The sequence below is a fragment of the Carettochelys insculpta genome, chromosome 2 (assembly GCF_033958435.1).
Source record: "Carettochelys insculpta isolate YL-2023 chromosome 2, ASM3395843v1, whole genome shotgun sequence".
Lineage (NCBI taxonomy): Eukaryota > Metazoa > Chordata > Testudines > Carettochelyidae > Carettochelys > Carettochelys insculpta.
The window spans coordinates 17184450-17202465 of record NC_134138.1 but is presented as its reverse complement, the minus strand read 5'-3'; the positions used below and the strand labels follow the sequence as shown (position 1 = coordinate 17202465).

General features: G+C 39.1%; 1 protein-coding gene across 2 annotated transcripts in view; it reads left to right on the top strand.

Annotated features, from left to right (window-relative positions):
• KHDRBS3 (KH RNA binding domain containing, signal transduction associated 3) overlaps positions 1-18016 on the top strand; it is a 232450-nt gene that overhangs the window by 59661 nt on the left and 154773 nt on the right. For both annotated transcript variants that reach the window (XR_012644135.1, XM_074985605.1), the window contains exon 3: positions 7164-7280. Coding sequence is in view for 1 of the 2 variants with exons in the window: in XM_074985605.1 (XP_074841706.1) it covers positions 7164-7280 (117 nt within the window). In the remaining variant the exon portion in view is untranslated. The remainder of the gene's footprint in view (positions 1-7163; positions 7281-18016) is intronic.

The following is an 18016-nucleotide window of genomic DNA, read 5'->3' as shown; positions in this document are numbered from 1 at the left end:
TAAGAGAGTAAACAACAGAGCTCCACTTGTCAACACCCTCAATTTAAACCCCTCCAGTGCATTATTATCAATGTACTACCTGTACTAGAATATGATCCCTCAGTCTTGCAGGCCCTGGGTGACAAGCTAGTCTTCCTCCTACAGCCAGTGACCCAACCTACAGAATATAGTAGCAGCCACGCACCATAAGCACAGAAATACTGACCCTGGGACTTTTCCTTGCAACAAACCTCATTGCCAGCTCTGTCCACATACCTATAGTAAAGACACCGTCACTGGACCTAACTAGTCAGCTATGCCATCAGGGGCTCATACCCTTGCACTTCAACTAATGTGATACGTGCCATCATGTGCCTCTGCCATGTACAATGGACAAACTGGACAGTCCCTATGCCAAAAGATGAATGGACACAAATCAGAGATCAGGAATTTTGAATACACACAAACTAAATGAGCAATTTAATCTCGCGGGATGCACTAGCATGGGCTTTAGAGTAAGTGCATTATTGCACAAAGATCTGTAACTCCAGAAAACAAAGGGAGACATCTGAATTGGAATTCATTTGTAAGTTTAATACATTTAACCTGGGCGTCAGCAAGCATTTTAGTTATCTTACACATTACAAGGGCAGTTTCCCCACCTTTGGTATTTGCAGGAATGGCAGACATCCCACTTAACTTCATTTACTCTTCCCATAGGTCCTTTTAATGATAAGTGACTCCCCACTTCTCTGTTTTTTTTCTTTTTCTACCCCTTCTTCCCTTCCTCCACTCCTTGCTTATATTTTGCCAATTTCTTGTTTCTGCTGCATAATGCGAATAGGTAGTCTATCCACAAAAGCTCATTACCTAATAAATTAAACTGTTAAAGTGCTACAGGACTGCTTGTTTTGTTTTAAAAAGTCTACTGGGCTGAAAGTCTATATTCATTTACCAGCTCAGTTAAGAAGGACAAATGTTTTTGTTTGTACTTTCTTTCCTTCTGATTTTAGTTAAAGAGGCTGTAGAATTCTCCATTTCTGGGTGGCTGAGATATTGTATCTCAGAAGCAAAGGAATCAAGAAACATAACTGCATCTTCTAGTGTGAGTTTAATCTCTGACTTGTGGCAGCTTCTTGGGCAGAAAGATCATCCTCATAGAAAGAAATCTGGAAAACAGCCACATGGCCAACTGTTCATTCCACTTTCATATTCTGCAGTCATCATCTGATGCTTCCTTTGATAAATCATTGCTCCTTGCTTTATTGTTTAAGCAACTATTACAAAAGGATTATATTTTACATTTATACACAACTGTATAAAGATCCCTAAGTGGATGCTGCTATGAAAATCCATATGACTAAAAATAGGAAGATATATCTGTTTTAATGGAAGATTTCCTTATTTGGGGTAATGAGGCCCACAGGTCCAATCCAACTCGAATGGGCCTTTAATTGTGTGGAGAGGAAATACCAAATTGTGAACAGATCAGGAAAGGGATCTTGGAATTACAGTGGATAGTTCTCTGAAAACATCCACGCAGTGTGCAGCGGCAGTCAGTAAAGCAAATAGGACGTTAGGAATTATTAAAAAAGGGATAGAGAATAAGACAAAGAATATCAAACTTCCCCTATATAAAAAATGGTACACGCACATCTTGAGTACTGCGTGCAGATGTGTTCTCACCTCAAAAAAGATATACTGGCGTTAGAAAAAGTTCAGAAAAGGGTAACTAAAATGATTAAGGGTTTGGAAGGGGTCCCATATGAGGAGAGGCTAGAGAGACTGGGACTTTTCAGTCTAGAAAAGAGGAGATTGAGGGTTGATATGATAGAGGTATATAAAATCATGAATGGTGTGGAGAAAGTGAATATTGAAAGGTTATTGACTTGTTCCCATAATGTAAGAACTAGAGGACACCAAATGAAATTAATGGGTAGTAGGTTCAAAACTAATAAAAGGATATTTTTCTTCACACAGCTCACAGTCAACCTGTGGAACTCTTTGCCAGAGGAGGCTGTGAAGGCCAGCACTCTAACAGAGTTTAAAAAAGAGCTTGATAAATTTTTGGAGGTTAGGTCCATAAATGGCTATTAGCCAAGGGTGAAGTATGGTGCCCCTAGCCTTTAGTCAAAGGCTGGAGATAGATGGCAGGAGACAAATCACTTGATCGTTGTCTTTGGTTCACCTCCTCTGGGGCACCTGGCACTGGCCACTGTCGGCAGACAGGATACTGGGCTGGATGGACCTTTGGTCTGACCCAGTATGGCCGTTCTTATGAAATGGCATTGGAGTTTAAACAATGGACAAAAAGTGAATTTCATTTTACCCAAATATCTAGGATTGCTGTTATTTCAGGGTATTATGTCTTCTACATTCTCCAGATATGCCTAATCAACTTTTAGGGACTTTATCTAGTTCTTATTAGTATTGCATGCCTTGCATTTGAATGTGTCCTTTCATGAATGTGTCTTACTACTTTGTAACCCCTAAATTGACCTTTCTGGTCACAATCATGTCTATTCAGCGTCTTAGTTGGGAGCTATCTTTCCGGTACCTGAATACTAAACCTTTCATAAAGCTGAAGTGGTGTGACAGATTTGACCTTCAGTAAAATCAGTGAATTTCTTGCTCTGCAGGAGGATTATTCTATTTTTGTCCTAATACCTGATTTTCCCTATTGATCTAAAGTGTTGTTTTTTCAATTGCTATGCAAGTGTCTCAGCTGGTGGTTCTCAGTTGTGTAGTCACACCTCCCCTACCTCTGATAGATTTTGGTTTGCCTTGAAGGTTGCATTGAACAGTGCATTCAATGTCATGGATTTATGGACTTCATTATTTCAAGAAAGGAAAATTTCAGGTAAGGTACTGGTACATTTTTCTTGCAAAGAAAGTGCTGTGGCAGGATAGCTATACAGATTTTAACTAGGTATGCTTTTAATATGGGTGTTGTATAGGAAGAAAATGTATGCAATTATTAGGTCAAAACTTATGCACTAAATTAAGGGTACAACTTATTTTTTTCAAAATACATAGAATATATTTTTCCCTGATTTTTTTTTTTTCTGCAAGTGGAAACTTTAAAATCAAGTTTTATATTTAACTGCTCTTCATTAACCTAAAATGAACAGTCGTCTTGTGGTTTTTTATCACTCTGTAAGTAAAGTTTAAATTAAGTTATCCTACTGTTAACGGTGACCTCCAAAGTGCAGGTGAAAATGACTTTGTTCCTTTTTGATTCTTTATGATGTGTAGAAGAAAGGGCTGAAACCTTTAAAAAAGTTTGTCCTTATTATTATTTTTTAATCTTGAAAAGGTTAAATCTAGTTGGAAGTTTTGGAGCTCTCAGTTTGCATTTGTCTTTTTTTTTTTTTAAATTGTAGGGACTGGGACTTTGTATTTTTAATAGGACCTCTTTTTCTTCACTGTTTTTCAAGCATTCAATCACATAGCAATTGTAATCAGTCTTTTACTTGGATCCTCTGCTACACTGGATCTCTGCTTAGTGTAGCTAGATATCTGAGCACAAAAGTGGGTTTAAGTCCTATTGTGCTCCCATTTTTCACAAATGCTCTTGAGTCCCCACTGTACAGACACGGATGGCTTCTGCATGTATGAGAGGCCCCAGCTTTGATTTGAGCATTCAAAACTAAAGCAATATAATCAATTAGTGGTTGATTTATGCCTCAGAGTATGTGAGTTTGTATCTGACATTGAATCTCGAATAAAGATTTTTTTTTTTACCAGTTGAGTGTTTCCCAGGCATTTTAATATGAACAGCAGCTGAAACAATTCATTTTTTTGAAAATTGAAATCTTTTAGAGCATTTTTCCTATGCTTTTATACATTTGTTAAATAGGGGATTTACTTACTGCCTTAGCTAGTCATACTATTTATATATGAATAGGACAGCAAACTAAATTTTGGAAAAATATAACTGTAATCTAGTCTATACTTGATTTTGAGGAATGTTGCAGGAAGGGTTCCTTGAGACTGAATCTAGCTTGGACCCTATGTTAGTCACTCTAGCCAAAAAAAAAAAAAGGGGGGGCGGGAAGTCAACTTTTTTTAGGGTTTTAAGTTGTCTCCAACTGTTATGTTCAAGGAATCAAAACATTAAATATTTGCTGCATGGGTTTGACAGGTGTGGTTTTTTTTCTTCATGGAAATATGAGTTCTAATGTGGTTAGGACTTATCAGAGCACAAGAGCAGTTGCTTGATCTGACATAAGAGCATAACAAGTACAGTTCCTTGTTTATTAAGGCTACGTCTAGACTAGAAGCGTTCATAGAGAAAACCTGCAGAGTATCCAGTTTCCCAAGGGCGTTCTCTTGACAGTCAACAGAATGTGGCACTTTTGTTAAAAGCTGTACCCCACATACCATGTGGCAAAATACCTCTGACAAAAAGCCAGTCTGGACATTCCAGGGCCCCTTCTGTCAACAGAAAGGGCTTCTGGGACACTGGACAACCCTCTCTGCTCTGTTTCCAGTTAGTTGTTTTGCAGACAGAGTGGCTGGGACACGCAGCCACGCTCTTTCGACAGAGTGGATTGCTCTTTTGATCTGCTTTGGTGGTCTGGACACGATCTGTTGACAGAAGTTTTGTTGCAAAATATCTGTTTTTTCGACAGAAGTTTTGTTGGCAGTCTAGTCTACATATAGCTTAAATTATACACTGGCTAGGAAAATGATACTTGCTTAGCTTGCACATGATGACTAGTACCTTGAGGCATTTTGCAACTGAGTAGTTCACCAAATTTATTTTTGGTTGTTAGTTCTTCTATGGTTCAGTTTTCTTCCAGTGTGAATGTTGCAGAGGTTTGGGTGGTGTACTTGAGGTAGGAATAATATATATGAAAATATTTTGTTGTTCTTTTCAGCCTAATGCCTGCTAGTTAGTAGACCCTAGTGGTTAAAATGAGGTAGATAAGCTTTCTGCCATCAAAGTGAAGTTCAGTAACTAATTATGTATTAAAATTACTTCTAAGTTTTGAAATAGCATTCACGGTATAGGGTTATGCTGGAAGATTATGAAATTGATTTTATGTTTATTCAAATAAATTCTATATTTTATAAACTGTTTTTATCAAATGGTACTGAGGGAAGAACTGAGGCTAAATATTTCTAATAAGTTGGATGAGTGTTAAAGTTCTATCTTTGGGTTTGTGTAATACATTACACACTTGATGTTCTGAAATACATTTCAATGTGATTTACTATAAAGAATAATCCTTCTAGATGTGCACTGAACATTTATCTATATTACTTCCTTTAATAGGTTACCTGGCTCTGTTTTTTAATTGTTCTGCTTCTACAAAAATAGACTTTTAGTAATTGGAAATGTGGTATGGTTCAAGCTTGTGGTAAACTGAAGTGGAGACTTTTTTATGTGTCAAATATAACGCTAATATTTTAAGCAGTGATGATTAAACAAAACCATTAAATGTGTCAGGAGAGGATCATGATACTCTGTGTTTAAATATATGAAATGTGGAACATTCAAAGCTTAAAACTATGGAAAATATCATAACCTCTTTATAAAAATTTATTGGAAATCCTGACTAGAGACAGATTGAACTTTCTGATAAGCTATTTTGCATTAATAACCAGCTAAAATTGATCCCTTCTTGACAAACTTAATATTTTTGGTGTATTATACTTAAGTGTTCATTTGTCCATTCCAGTATCAAGTTTTCATCTTTCAGTTTAGAACTCAAGTTCTAATTATTCTTAATTAAGGTGTCAAAATATCTTGATCAGTATCTGAGATGATAACCCCTGCAATAAATTATCATTCATTATTACCTTTCCAGACAGATGCTCAGATATTTAGAAAATATACAATAGTTTAATGATAAAAAATGAATCTCTTCTTTTTCACAAGAAATAGCTGAGCTCAACCTAGATGTCTGATCTCCTTGGGGTCAACAAGTGGGAGCTATCAGTAGGGTATTTTTAACATCTTGATTTTTGCAAATGCCTTCTCACATCTGTCAGATTTAACTTAAATGGGGTGAGAAGCCTTTTCCAAAAATGAAGGTGCTGTTCTGAAGGACATTGTATCAACTGGAGAATTTTCCATCATTAAGGTGGTGTTCCTTTAGTGACAAGGCAGGATTTGCAGGGGAGGCAGTGGCAAGGCAACACTCGTCCTAGAAGCAACGTATGGGCCCTTATGGCCGAGAGCAAACCCCCTTCTCCAATTTTTGATTCAGTTCACCTTGTCTTCTGGCGTCTGTGAAAGGGCTGGTGGCATTCCTGGTCTTGCTCCACTTCAGACAGCGGCATAGCACGATCCTACTTATCAATGCCTTAGGTGCTGTTTTAAAAATATAACATTATTTGCTCCTAATTCTGCATTCTTCAGAGTGAGTCTTGACACCCACCTCACAACAGTGATGGACTAGTCAGGGCAGAGGTCCTATCACTTTTTACTGGCTGTAAGAGCGGGTGCCAGTGGAGATGGGCATAGAGGAGCAGGGGCAGGCTGTCATCAATTTTTTTCCCCTGGTATTAGCTAGGATGAGTAGAAATGGTGTTCTGAGTCTATGCCAGGGCTGCAAATGGGTGATGGGATGGATCGCATAATTACCTCTCTTCATTCCCCATGCGACACCTGGCATTGGCTGCTGCCAGAAGATATGATGTTGGGCTAGATGGACCTTTGGTCTGACACAGCATGTTAATCTGTTGATCATTAGTGCTCGTATTCTTGTGGAGGCTTTTGAGGGGAGGTGGCATAATTATTTAATTTTTAAGGAACACGAGCTACTTTTTCTTAAGACTTGATTGGTTGCTTCTCTTATACAAAGAAGTTTATTTCTAGTGGAGTTTTTGTAGTGAACAGGTCTGTTTGACAGTGGCTAAAGGATAGGCATCTTTTTCTGTCTACAGTATTCCAAATGTAAAATAATACAGCTGAATATGTTGAGTTCTCTTTATAGTAGTTGAAAGTTCTTTTGTATAACGTTTGTCAGTTTCTGTATCGTGGGAGAAGTTACTGAAGAGGTGGCATCTATTCCACATTTATTTAATTTCTATAAAAAAATAGAACTAAATTTTTATCTACAGCTGCATAAAAATGCTGTTTAAGCAATGTCTTTCATACCCAGTTCCAATCTTTCATGATCACATTTCCTCAGTGTTACAATTTTTTTTACTGCATTTTTTTTTCCTTACAGTTCAACTTTGTGGGAAAACTTTTGGGTCCACGTGGCAATTCGCTGAAACGTTTACAGGAAGAAACATTGACAAAAATGTCTATATTGGGAAAAGGTTCCATGAGGGACAAAGCCAAGGTAAATGAAACAGCTAAAACACTTAGTGCATGGCTTACCATGATATTTAGCTTCCTTTAGGCTTCCTAATACAGTTTGGGTAAAGAAAAGAGCTACGAAGAATGAGAAAATGAACAATAACAATGTGTGGGTCAGATTCAGAAGTACATTTTTTTTTTTTCATTCAGACCCTTGGATTCCAATGCGAACTCCAGGTAGGCAAACCCCCTAAATGCTGAAAGATACTCAGTGAAGTCAGTGGAGCGCAGCACGGGCTTGTGGGTTTGCCCACGAAAGAACCCATCTCAGAAGTGGGGCTTAAGTAATGACGTTTCAATTATTTCCTCATATAATAAACATTTGGAATCACAGACAAACCTAAATTTGTAACATTCATAGCTGTGCAAAAGCATTTGAAATGAACATTTATTTGGTTTAAAAAAAACAAATGTATCCGTAGGAGAGAAATGGAGGAAGGAGAATTAAAACTAAACTATTTCAAAGCAGAGCGGAAAATTAGACCACTGGCATAATGTGACAGAGTGCGTCACAAAGATAATTACAGATACTTTGAAGCGTTTAGGTAGATGGCTATGTCAGCTACACATAAGTGAAGGTGAGGGGATTGTCTCACATTTCCGCACAATATAGATGGTATCTAAAAACAACTTTTGAAGGAGTTTATTTGCAGAGAGTTATATTCTGTAGTGTGTGTGTGTGTGTGTGTGTGTGTGTGTGTGTGTGTGTGTGTGTGTGTGTGTGTTTAGTAGCACTTAAGAAGCCCCACATTTTTAATCAGTATCTTATTTATTACATGCAAAGTACAAAATGTAATTAAAAAGACATTGTCTGTACAAAAAAGTTAACCATTTTATTATGTCAAGATGCAACAGATGGATGTGGCAAATGGGTATGAGGAGATAAATGAAATGGTGAGATCAAGCTTACTAAGAAAATATGGGTTAAAATATTGTATTACTGATTTTGGCTCTATCTATCAGAGAGGTAGCCATGTTACTCTGTTTCTTCGAGAACAACAAGTCCTATGGCACCTTATAGACTAACAGTTATTTTGGAGCATGAGCTGAAGTGGGTCTTTGCCCACGAAAGCTTATGCTCCAAAATACCTGTTAGTCTATAAGGTGCCACAGGACTTCTTGTTGATTTTTTGTTCTGTCCTTTTGGCAAAATTTCTCCATTATAAATTCTTTTTTTTTTTTTTTTTTTTAATGGAACATATGCTATCTTGGCATTCTTTTTGCTTTTTGGTTTGTACGTTTTGTTGACCGGTATTAATGTCAACAGCCCCTTCAATCTGTGACTCCTGGCAATCTTCCCCTCCCCAGTGATTTTAAGTTTCTGTTCTATCTCCTGTGGGATGCATGTGGGATGGGAATGTTGATAGAATCCAGCATGATCTCTCTTACCCATGTACCTATTAAATTCCAGCAACTTCCAAACCACAGTGTATTTCAAAGTGTTGGAGCAAAAAAGCAGTCCAGTAGTGCTTTAAAGACCAACAAAATAATTTATTCGGTGGTGAGGTTTTGTGGGATAGAGATGGATCTCCATTCCAAACGGCTGAATGTAGTGCCTTACATGTTGAATAGTAACTGAGAGATAGCCGTGTTAGTCTATATACTATCAAAATGCGAAAGCTCACCACTTAATAAATTATTTTGTTAGTCCTTAAAGTGCTACTGGACTGCTTTTTTTTTTTTGATAGTATATAGACTAACACGGCTGTCTCTCTGTTACTATTCAAAGTGTTGGAGAAAATTCTAGTTTCAAAATTAGTTTTTGTTCTGTTATCGATCACAAACTAAGATTTTTTTCCATCCTCAAAAGAGTGAGAGAGCCATCCCAGAATAGCTATTAGCTAAGTTATGACAGTAACCTGAAGTGGAATCTAAGATTCAAGCCCCTCCTCTGCTCGATTTTTAAACTTGTCTCACACATCCCGAACGCTTCCTAGATCCAGCAAGTTTATAGTCTTTCCCTTTCCTTTTTAAAGCTGTTCTGCTTTAATAACAAGCAGTCATGTAGCACCTTAGAGACAAACAAATTTGTTAGGCCATGAGCTTTCGTGGGTAAGACTCACTTCTTTGGTTGATTGAAAGCTGGGATTAAATCTAATTTTCCCACATAGCACTCAGATGCTCTTGGTGGCTCTTTCTCTGTGTTTTTCATGAGAAATTCTATCTTAAACCTTCCTGGTGAAAATTTTATTGTAACGTATGTATTGTAGCAGTATATTTCAGTTCAGAAGAAATAGCATTTTTATGGTTGAAAAATTTTCAAATGGTTCTTCACAGGTCTTTGGAATTTTTGCTTAGCTAATACCTGGATCTTTGTTTTCAACAGACGTTTGTGTCCAGGAGTGTGTGTTTGGCCATTCTACTTTGTTTGAATGTTAGACTGGGAAAATTGACTTAATCTTAGGCAGGCTGGGTGATTGATTTGTTGCAAGTATTAATGGTAAGTTTTTTTGTTTGTTGTTTTTTTTTTCCTCCCCTTCTAAAGACAGGAAGACCGCATAGTCTTGTCTCACCTAGGAGTTGACATTACCTGAGATAATCACACTGGCCGTGTCTACACCAGCCCAAAACTTGGAAATTGCCATGCAAATGGCCATTTCGAAGTTTATTAATGAAGCACTGAAATACATATTCAGCGCCTCATTATCATGCGGACGGCCACAGCACTTTGAAATTGACGCGGATCGCCACCGCGCGGCTCGTCCAGACTAGGCTCCTTTTCGAAAGGACCCCAGCTACTTCGAAGTCCCCTTATTCCCATCTGCTCATAGGAATAAGGGGACTTCAAAGTAGGCGGGGTCCTTTCGAAAAGGAGCCCCGTCTGGACGAGCCACGCGGCGGTGAGCCATGTCAATTTCGAAGTAGCCGGGGTCCTTCCGAAAAGGAGCCCCATCTGGACGAGCCGCGCAGTGGCGAGGCGCGTCAATTTCGAAGTGCTGCGGCCGCCTGCATGCTGATGAGGTGCTGAATATGTATTTCAGCGTTTCATTAGTAAACTTTGAAATGGCCATTTGCATGTCCATTTCGAAGTTTTTGGCTAGTGTAGATGTAGCCATTAAGAAACAGGAGACAGTGAAGGATATTGCCAGAGAAAATTTCAATTTTCAGACATTTATGATGCATCAGTTGTAATGCTAGCTAAAGCTGCCTTGGATGTACTGTTGAGGCAGGATCTTAAATGAAGGAAGTTTATTTGGTAGTTAGATGGACAAGATTCTGCAGAAAGTAAAAGATTAATTCTTTTTAGTGCCCAAATTGGCTAAGATGAAGAAAACTCTACCTCTTTCATTTACTCCATGATCAATTTCTGGTTACTTCTTATCACTTCTTTAGAAGACCCAGTTTACCAGCAACAGAAATCTGAGTTGGGAACAATCTTGCAAGGGATTTTCTGAGGCAGAGTAAACTTCTGCATCTCAGATCTCAAATCGTATGACTGCCTATGAGCCTAGATCCTGTTTGTTAACTTGTTTTTTTCCCTCTCTTCTCCTTTGGGGACTATTTGGTAACCTGTTTGTGACAGTGGAATTGCTTGGATTTGGAGATTTGGATATGTGCCTCACACCCCTCTCAATTCCTTATCCTTCTCCCTTTTTAGAGACTCCTTTCAGTAGACTTTACTCAGGGCAGAGATATATTCCTTACTTATAAAGGCTGGGAGCCATGGATTGCCAAAGGAGAAGGGGCTTCTTCTGGGAGACTTCATTCCAAGAAAAGATTTACTGTTCTGTCATGGATTTAAAGAAATTACTTACACTAGGAAGTTAAAATGTTGCATATTATACCAGGCATCTCTTTTGCACACCATTTCTCTTTAAGAGTGGTATAAGAATAGCACCCAGTTGAAAACTCTGAATGGTCTATGAAAAATGCAAGGGGACCATGCAAAATTTTGAATAGTGACCTACCAGGTGCACTATAAATAAACTCATGCCTTGCTATTCAAGCACAATTGGTTCCCAAATTTCTGTTCATATGTGAAAACTTGTAAGAGGGACACTAAATTCCCATTAAAATACACGTAAAAGTCTCTGATTCATTCCAAGTGCTTGTAACTCAGTGAAGGAGTGGCAGCATGTGGCTCTGCTTTTGAATGGTAAGTGTACCTAGGGTTTGGCAGTGGGGGTTGGGGAGGGTTAAAGGCTGGGGGCAGTGTGGGGACAAGAGCAGGAGGGAGGGTTAAAGGCTGGGGGCAGTGTGGGGACGAGCAGGAGGGAGGCTTAAAACTTGGTGGCAGATTGGATCCATGGAGTCGGGGGGTGGGGGTTTAAGGCTGTGGTGGGTTGGGGCTGCGGAGCCCACATGGGGTTCATTGCTGCTGCAGGTTGGGTCTGCAGGGCCAGCAGGGGGTTCAGGCTGAGGTGGGTTGGGTCTGTGGGGCCAGTGGGGTTTCAGGGTGCAGCAGGTTGGGTGTGCAGGGAGTGGAGTAAGGCAAAGCTCATATTAGCGGCGGGGGAAGGGGAGGAGTTCACTCGTGTAATCAACAAAGGTATGTATATGTATGTGTCCCTCGTTTTAGCAAATAGTCTTAAGTAAAGTACTCATTTAATGAGAGATGAGTGTAAATTCCTTTTCACCTTAAACCAGGAACAAAGTAGTACAAAAGTTATGCGAATGGAGAATATACAAACATGTTTTGTCAACAACCAGAAGTACTTGTTCTCAAGCTCTATATTAGGTTCAGTGGCCCTGTGAGAACTCGTGTCTAACCTAATGGGTGTATCTTTTGGCCTTTCTCCTTGGGAGAAGTAAAAGGGGCTTGCAGATTATAGCGTAAGGCTAGCTTACTTGGCTTGTTGGCAGGAGGGCTTGAACCTGTGGCGTTGGGGGATAAAGTCCTGGGCTCCATCACATGAGCTAAAAGCTGCCTACTTCTCAGCAAAGGCTGTAGAGCAGAGTTCACTCTCCCCTTGTCAGTGGTTTCAGTGCCTCTGAGGTTGCATTCTTCCCTCAGCTGAGGAAGCAAGTCCTGAGCATCTGAGACCTTCCAGCAGTTCCTCCTATCAGCAGGAGGGAATGAACCTGCAACCTTAAGAGCTAAAGCCCTGTGTTCTGCCAAATGAGCTAAAAGCCGGCTGCCTCTCAGTCAGGGTTGTAGAGCAGACTTCACTTTCCCTTGTCAGTGGTCTCTCTGCCTCTGGGGTTACAATAGGACCAACAAGTGGTCTCAAAGGCTAGGGCTGTACTATAGCTGTAACCCAAAATAGCTAACAATTTGTGAAACGCTTCTATTTTGAACTTCCCCTCTCTTGATGAGGAGTAGTGGGAACGAAATGCTGTGGAAACATATAATATTGTACAAATGTATCCCAAAATAGAAACCACAGTGTAGACATAGTCTAGCCCTGTGTATAGAGCTCTTACTGTACATGAGATAGGTTTGTCCATCAAACGGTCTCTATGATAAGAAGCATCAATGACTAATGCTCTGGTTTTTTTGCTGCACAGCAAAAAATACATGGAATGGAAGAATGCATTTGAGGTGTCACCATGCAGGCATTGTTTTTTGTGATCCCAAAGCCCAGTGTCAGTTAGGAGTCGCATCTCAAAAAAATGAGCACACATTTTTAAAGAATTTTAGCTGCCTGTTTACGTATTGATTTTTTTGGAATGCATGTCAACCAGTGAGAAATGGCTCTAGAGTGCATTGTCCTATAATGTGAATTTCACCTGTCTTCTGAATCATCTGTTGGCTGCTGTGAGATAATCATCAACCAGACATGGTTTGACAATTCCTGTATAGTTATACTCCTGTTATGATGCCACTAGTATTAGTTTGATTTTAATAATCGGCAAAATGGGGAAAGAAAAACACTTGTGTATACTATTGGTGAAGTTCTGTAGTGCTGAATAGGAGGTTTGGTTCCCCTTGGTTTTTAGACATTTTTGATGTTCAGCAATATCACATTGATTTTTAAAAAAAGTACATTTTTCTGGAGTAATGTTTTCTAGAAGATCAGCTAGTGGGATGGCAATTTTTACCTAAAGGGTATCCATAGTGCCTGTAGTAGATTACTGAAGTCATAATATTGGGACCTTTGCTGCTGATCACAGTTTGCCAGCCTGGTGGATAAAGGCTGACCGATCTCTAAATCTGTTCTTGGTGTGACTTTTAGGGATATAAAATTAATATTTGTTTTCCCATGTAAAGTGTTTTGAAATCTGAGGACAGAAAAACACTTTGAAATACTAAAACAGTTTATTTAGCAATCAGATTAGTGACGTAATGTTTACAGATTTAAATATTTCACGTAACTAACAGTCCTCATCCAAAAAACAATGTACAGAATTGACACCACTGAAGAGACTAAATAATAAGACTGATTGTGAAATACATATTTAATTTAAGATATCTGCTACAGGAAAATCTTAACCTCTGAGTTTTTAACTTTAATTTTTCTTACATATAATTTTAAAAATACAGATTATATTGTGTAGAGAAAGAAAAGCACTTATCAGTGGATGTGTGGGCCTAGTCTTACCTGAGCAATGTAGATCCAGTTTTACTTCAATAATAACTCTAATACATATTTTTCTGAAAAGTCTAATATATACAGCTGCTGTGCACATTAGTTTTATTTGCACCAGGTATTATATTTTTGAATTTTTTAGCCAACAAATTTCCCAGGGATGAAATATTTAGCCTATAAGTTATCTGTATGAACAGAGTTCGCTTATTGTAATTTTAAGCAAACTTTTGATGACCTCCTAAGGTCTCTTCCAGCCCTTGGCTTCTATGATTTGTTGAAACTATAACCATATTTATAAAATTAGACTGTTTTTTAATTCCCACTGTTTTTTGTCATTTGAATCTGCTGTCACCTTAAAGAGTCCTAGATATTTTCCATTTCACCCTTCTGATAAGTCAATGGAGTAAATTATCCAGGGAGACTATGGAATCTCCATCATTAGAGATATTTAAGAGCAGGTTTAGTGCCTGGTCATGCTGTGAGGGCAGGGACTGGATGACTTCTTTGAGGTCCTGTCTACTTCTAGTATTCTGTGATTCTATATTGTCATATACTGTTGTAGGTTGTGTCATAAGTTTTTCATTGGTATGTTCACCCTTAAACTATTTAGTGGCTTCTGCTGTTTCCTAAGGGAGACAGAATAGATTACATAATACTCTTAGATAAGTTTGATATCCAGTTTAAAATTCTCAAATTTTAGTTTAATTCATGGTGAATTCACCTGTGTCCTTTACCTTGCTGAATGACTCCAGCAGAATATTTGTCAGCATTTTGAGAAATTGGATTTGTTAAACTAGTTTAGAAGGACAAATTTTGTAAAAATGCCTGTCATTTCTTTAGTCTAAGGTGTTTCCTCTCTTAATACTAAATCACTGTAGGAAAATGGCTAGAATATTACATTAAATTGAGGGATGTTTTTACTTTCTATTTTTGTGGTCCTTTCATCATTTATATTGACAAGATGATGGCTAAGAAGACAAGATTGAGCCAACAATTATGATAGTTAATTTTCCTTCTCTATCAAGTAATCTCACTGCTTTGCTTTTCCAACCATTTTTGCAATATTTATATTTTGTAAGTTTGGTAAGAAAAATTACCTACAGTAAGCCAGAATGGACTGTCAAAACTTTAATTCATAATTATGACACAGAGGCAACAAATAGAAAAGCTTTAATCTGTAATTAAAACTGCCATTTGTGGATCAATTCAAAGACTAATGTTTGAAGCTAGAGCACTATTCAGTGCTTGTTAAATAAAATAAATGTCAGGAATAGCATGCTTTTTAGAGACATAGACATTGACAGTAAAAATTTCAGATTTTATTGAGTTCTTGGGTTAGCAGATTGTTTTACTGCTTGTCTAATAGAACAATAAAATCATGCTTACATAATAATTAGCAGTGCTTTTATGTCTGGGTTATTTTTTTAAAAAATTATCAAAACAAATTACAGGCAAAGTTATGCTTCTTTGAGGAGCATCCCTGTGGGTGCTTCACCTGAGTATTATGGTGCTGCTGCTCCTCTGCTCAGAGAGTTACAGTAGCAGTTATTTGGCAGGCTGTGCATGTGGAGTGGCTGGCACACACCTAACATGGCAGCTACTTTACATGTGCAGACCACCAACCTCTCAGTTCTTTCTCTGCCACTCATCTAAACCCATTGCCATTTTCTTAATTTTGTCTCTTTAGTGTGCTTAGTTTACTGTTTATACTTCAGTTAGTGTAATTCATATATATAACTTTTTACCCTTAGTCATGACATAATCACCAGGATTCAAGAGATTTCTAACCTGTAGTATGTCCATCCCCATTTCAGACAGGCATTCTCATTGTGTGAGGTGTTTGTAGGTGAGGGACACTACACTAACAAGTGTCCCCACTTCAGGAAGCTCACTGCTAGAACAAGGAATCAGGAGAGCTTCATCTTAAGCTTTTCCTAATTAAAAAGTGTATGTGACCAGTCTCAGACCCAGACCATGCCTCACCACCAAGGCAGCACTCACCAGTGGCTACCTCAGAATAGGCAGTGCCAGCCTCTAAACCTTCTTCATTGGTCTCCAGTCCTGCAAGAGTGCAAGAAAATACCTTCAGATACCCAGGAAGAATTGCCTCAGAATCACTCCCACAGGGAAGAGTCAGCTCTGGCACTGGCTCATTCTAAGGTACTGTACCACAAGGTTCCAGGCACCCCTGCTATGGAGGAGTCCTCAGGAGCCAGAGATCCTCTTGGCCAGCTCTCAGGCACCGATGCCACCCCCCCACCTCAAAAAAAAAAAAAAGCTGAAACTGGCTCAAGTGGCATTGACTGGCTATATCTGCCTGAGCCCCAAGCAAACTGCCAGTGTTCTTGGCACCTGCTGTGACCCTATGACTCCACCATCTGTACCAAAGGCTCAGAGCAGATCTTTGGTGCATAAGATTGACCTGGTGTGTAAATGGTGTCTCCAGGAGGGCTTTGGCTTCCTCGACCATAGGATGTTATTCCAGGAAGGAGTGCTAGGCAGAGATGGTGTTCACCTTTCGAGGAGAGGAAAGACCCTGTTTGGACACAGACTGGCTAACCTAGTGAGGAGGGCTTTAAACTAGGGTTGACAGGGACAGGAGAGCAAAGCCCACAGGTAAGTAGAGAAGATGGAGACCTGGGAGATGCCTAAGAAATGGGAGGGAGCAAGGGGCTATAATGGCAGAGAAAAAGGAGAGTCAGGGCAAAACTGAGAGGCAAGATCAAATCAATATCTGAGATGCCTATATACAAATGCAAGAAGTATGGATAATAAGCAGGAAGAACTGGAAGTGCTAATAAATAAATACAACTATGACATTGTTGGCATTGCAGAAACTTGGTGGGGTAATACACATGATGGGAATGTTGGTATGAAAGGGTACAGCTTGCTCAGGAAAGATAGACGGGGAAAAAGGGAGGAGGTGTTCCCTTGTATATTAAAAATGTACACACTTGGACTGAGGTGGAGATGGACATAGGAAACGGATGTGTTGAGAGCCTCTGGATTAAGCTAAAAGGGGAAAAAAACAAGGGTGATGTCCTGCTAGGAGTCTACTACAGGCCCCCTACCCAGGTGAAAGAGGTGGATGAGGCTTTTTTTAAACAACTAACAAAATCGGCCAGGGCCCAGGATTTGGTGGTGATGGGGAATTTCAGCTATCCAGATATACGCTGGGAAACTAACACAGTGGCACACTGACTATCCACTAAGTTCTTGGACTGCATTGGAAACAACTATTTATTTCAGAAGGGTGAAAAATCTACCAGGGGGAAGCTGTCCTGGATTTGATTTTAACAAATAGGGAGGAACTGATTGAGAATCTGAAAGTGGAAGGCAGCTTGGGTGAAAGTGATCATGAAATCATAGAGTTCACAATTTTAAGGAAGGATAGACGGGAGAACAGCAAAATGGAGAGAATGGATTTCAGGAAGACGGATTTTGGTAAACTCAGAGAGCTGGTAAGTAGGGTCCTGTGGGAAGCAAGACTGATGGGAAAAACAATGGAGGAGAGTTGGCACTTTTTCAAAGGGACATTATTAAGTGCCCAAAAGCAAGCTATCCTCTGTGTAGGAAAGATAGAAAATATGGCCAAAGACTGCTTGGCTTAACCAGAAGATCTTGTGTGATCTCAAAATAGTAAAGGACTGGAAGGGACCTTGAGACGTCATCAAGGAATCATATAAAATAATGGAAACTGGGACAAATGATAAATATAGGCAAATGATAAATATAGGCAAACAGCACAAATGCTGGGGCAAGATTAGAAAGGCAAAGACACAAAATGAGCTCAAATTAGCTACGGGCATAAAGGAAAACAAGGAGACTTTTTATAAATACAGTAAAAGCAAGAGGAAGACCAAGGATAGGGTAGGCCCATTGCTTAGTGAGGAGGGAGAAGCAGTAACATGAAACTTGGAAATGGCAGAGATGCTTAATGACTTCTTTGTTTCAGTCTTCACTGAGAGGTCTGAAGAAGGAATGCCTAACATAGTGAATGCTAGTGGGAAAGGGGTAGGTTTAGAAGATAAAATAAAAAGTTAAAAATCACTTAGGAAAGTTTGATGTCTGCAAGTCAGCAGGACCTGATGAAATGCATGCTAGAATGCTCAAGGAGCTGATGGAGGAGTTATGAGCCACTAGCTATCATCTTTGGAAAATCCTGGGAGACGGAAGAGATTCCAGAAGACTGGAAAAAGGCAAATATAGCGCCCATCTATAAAAAGGGGAATAAGAACAATGCAGGAAA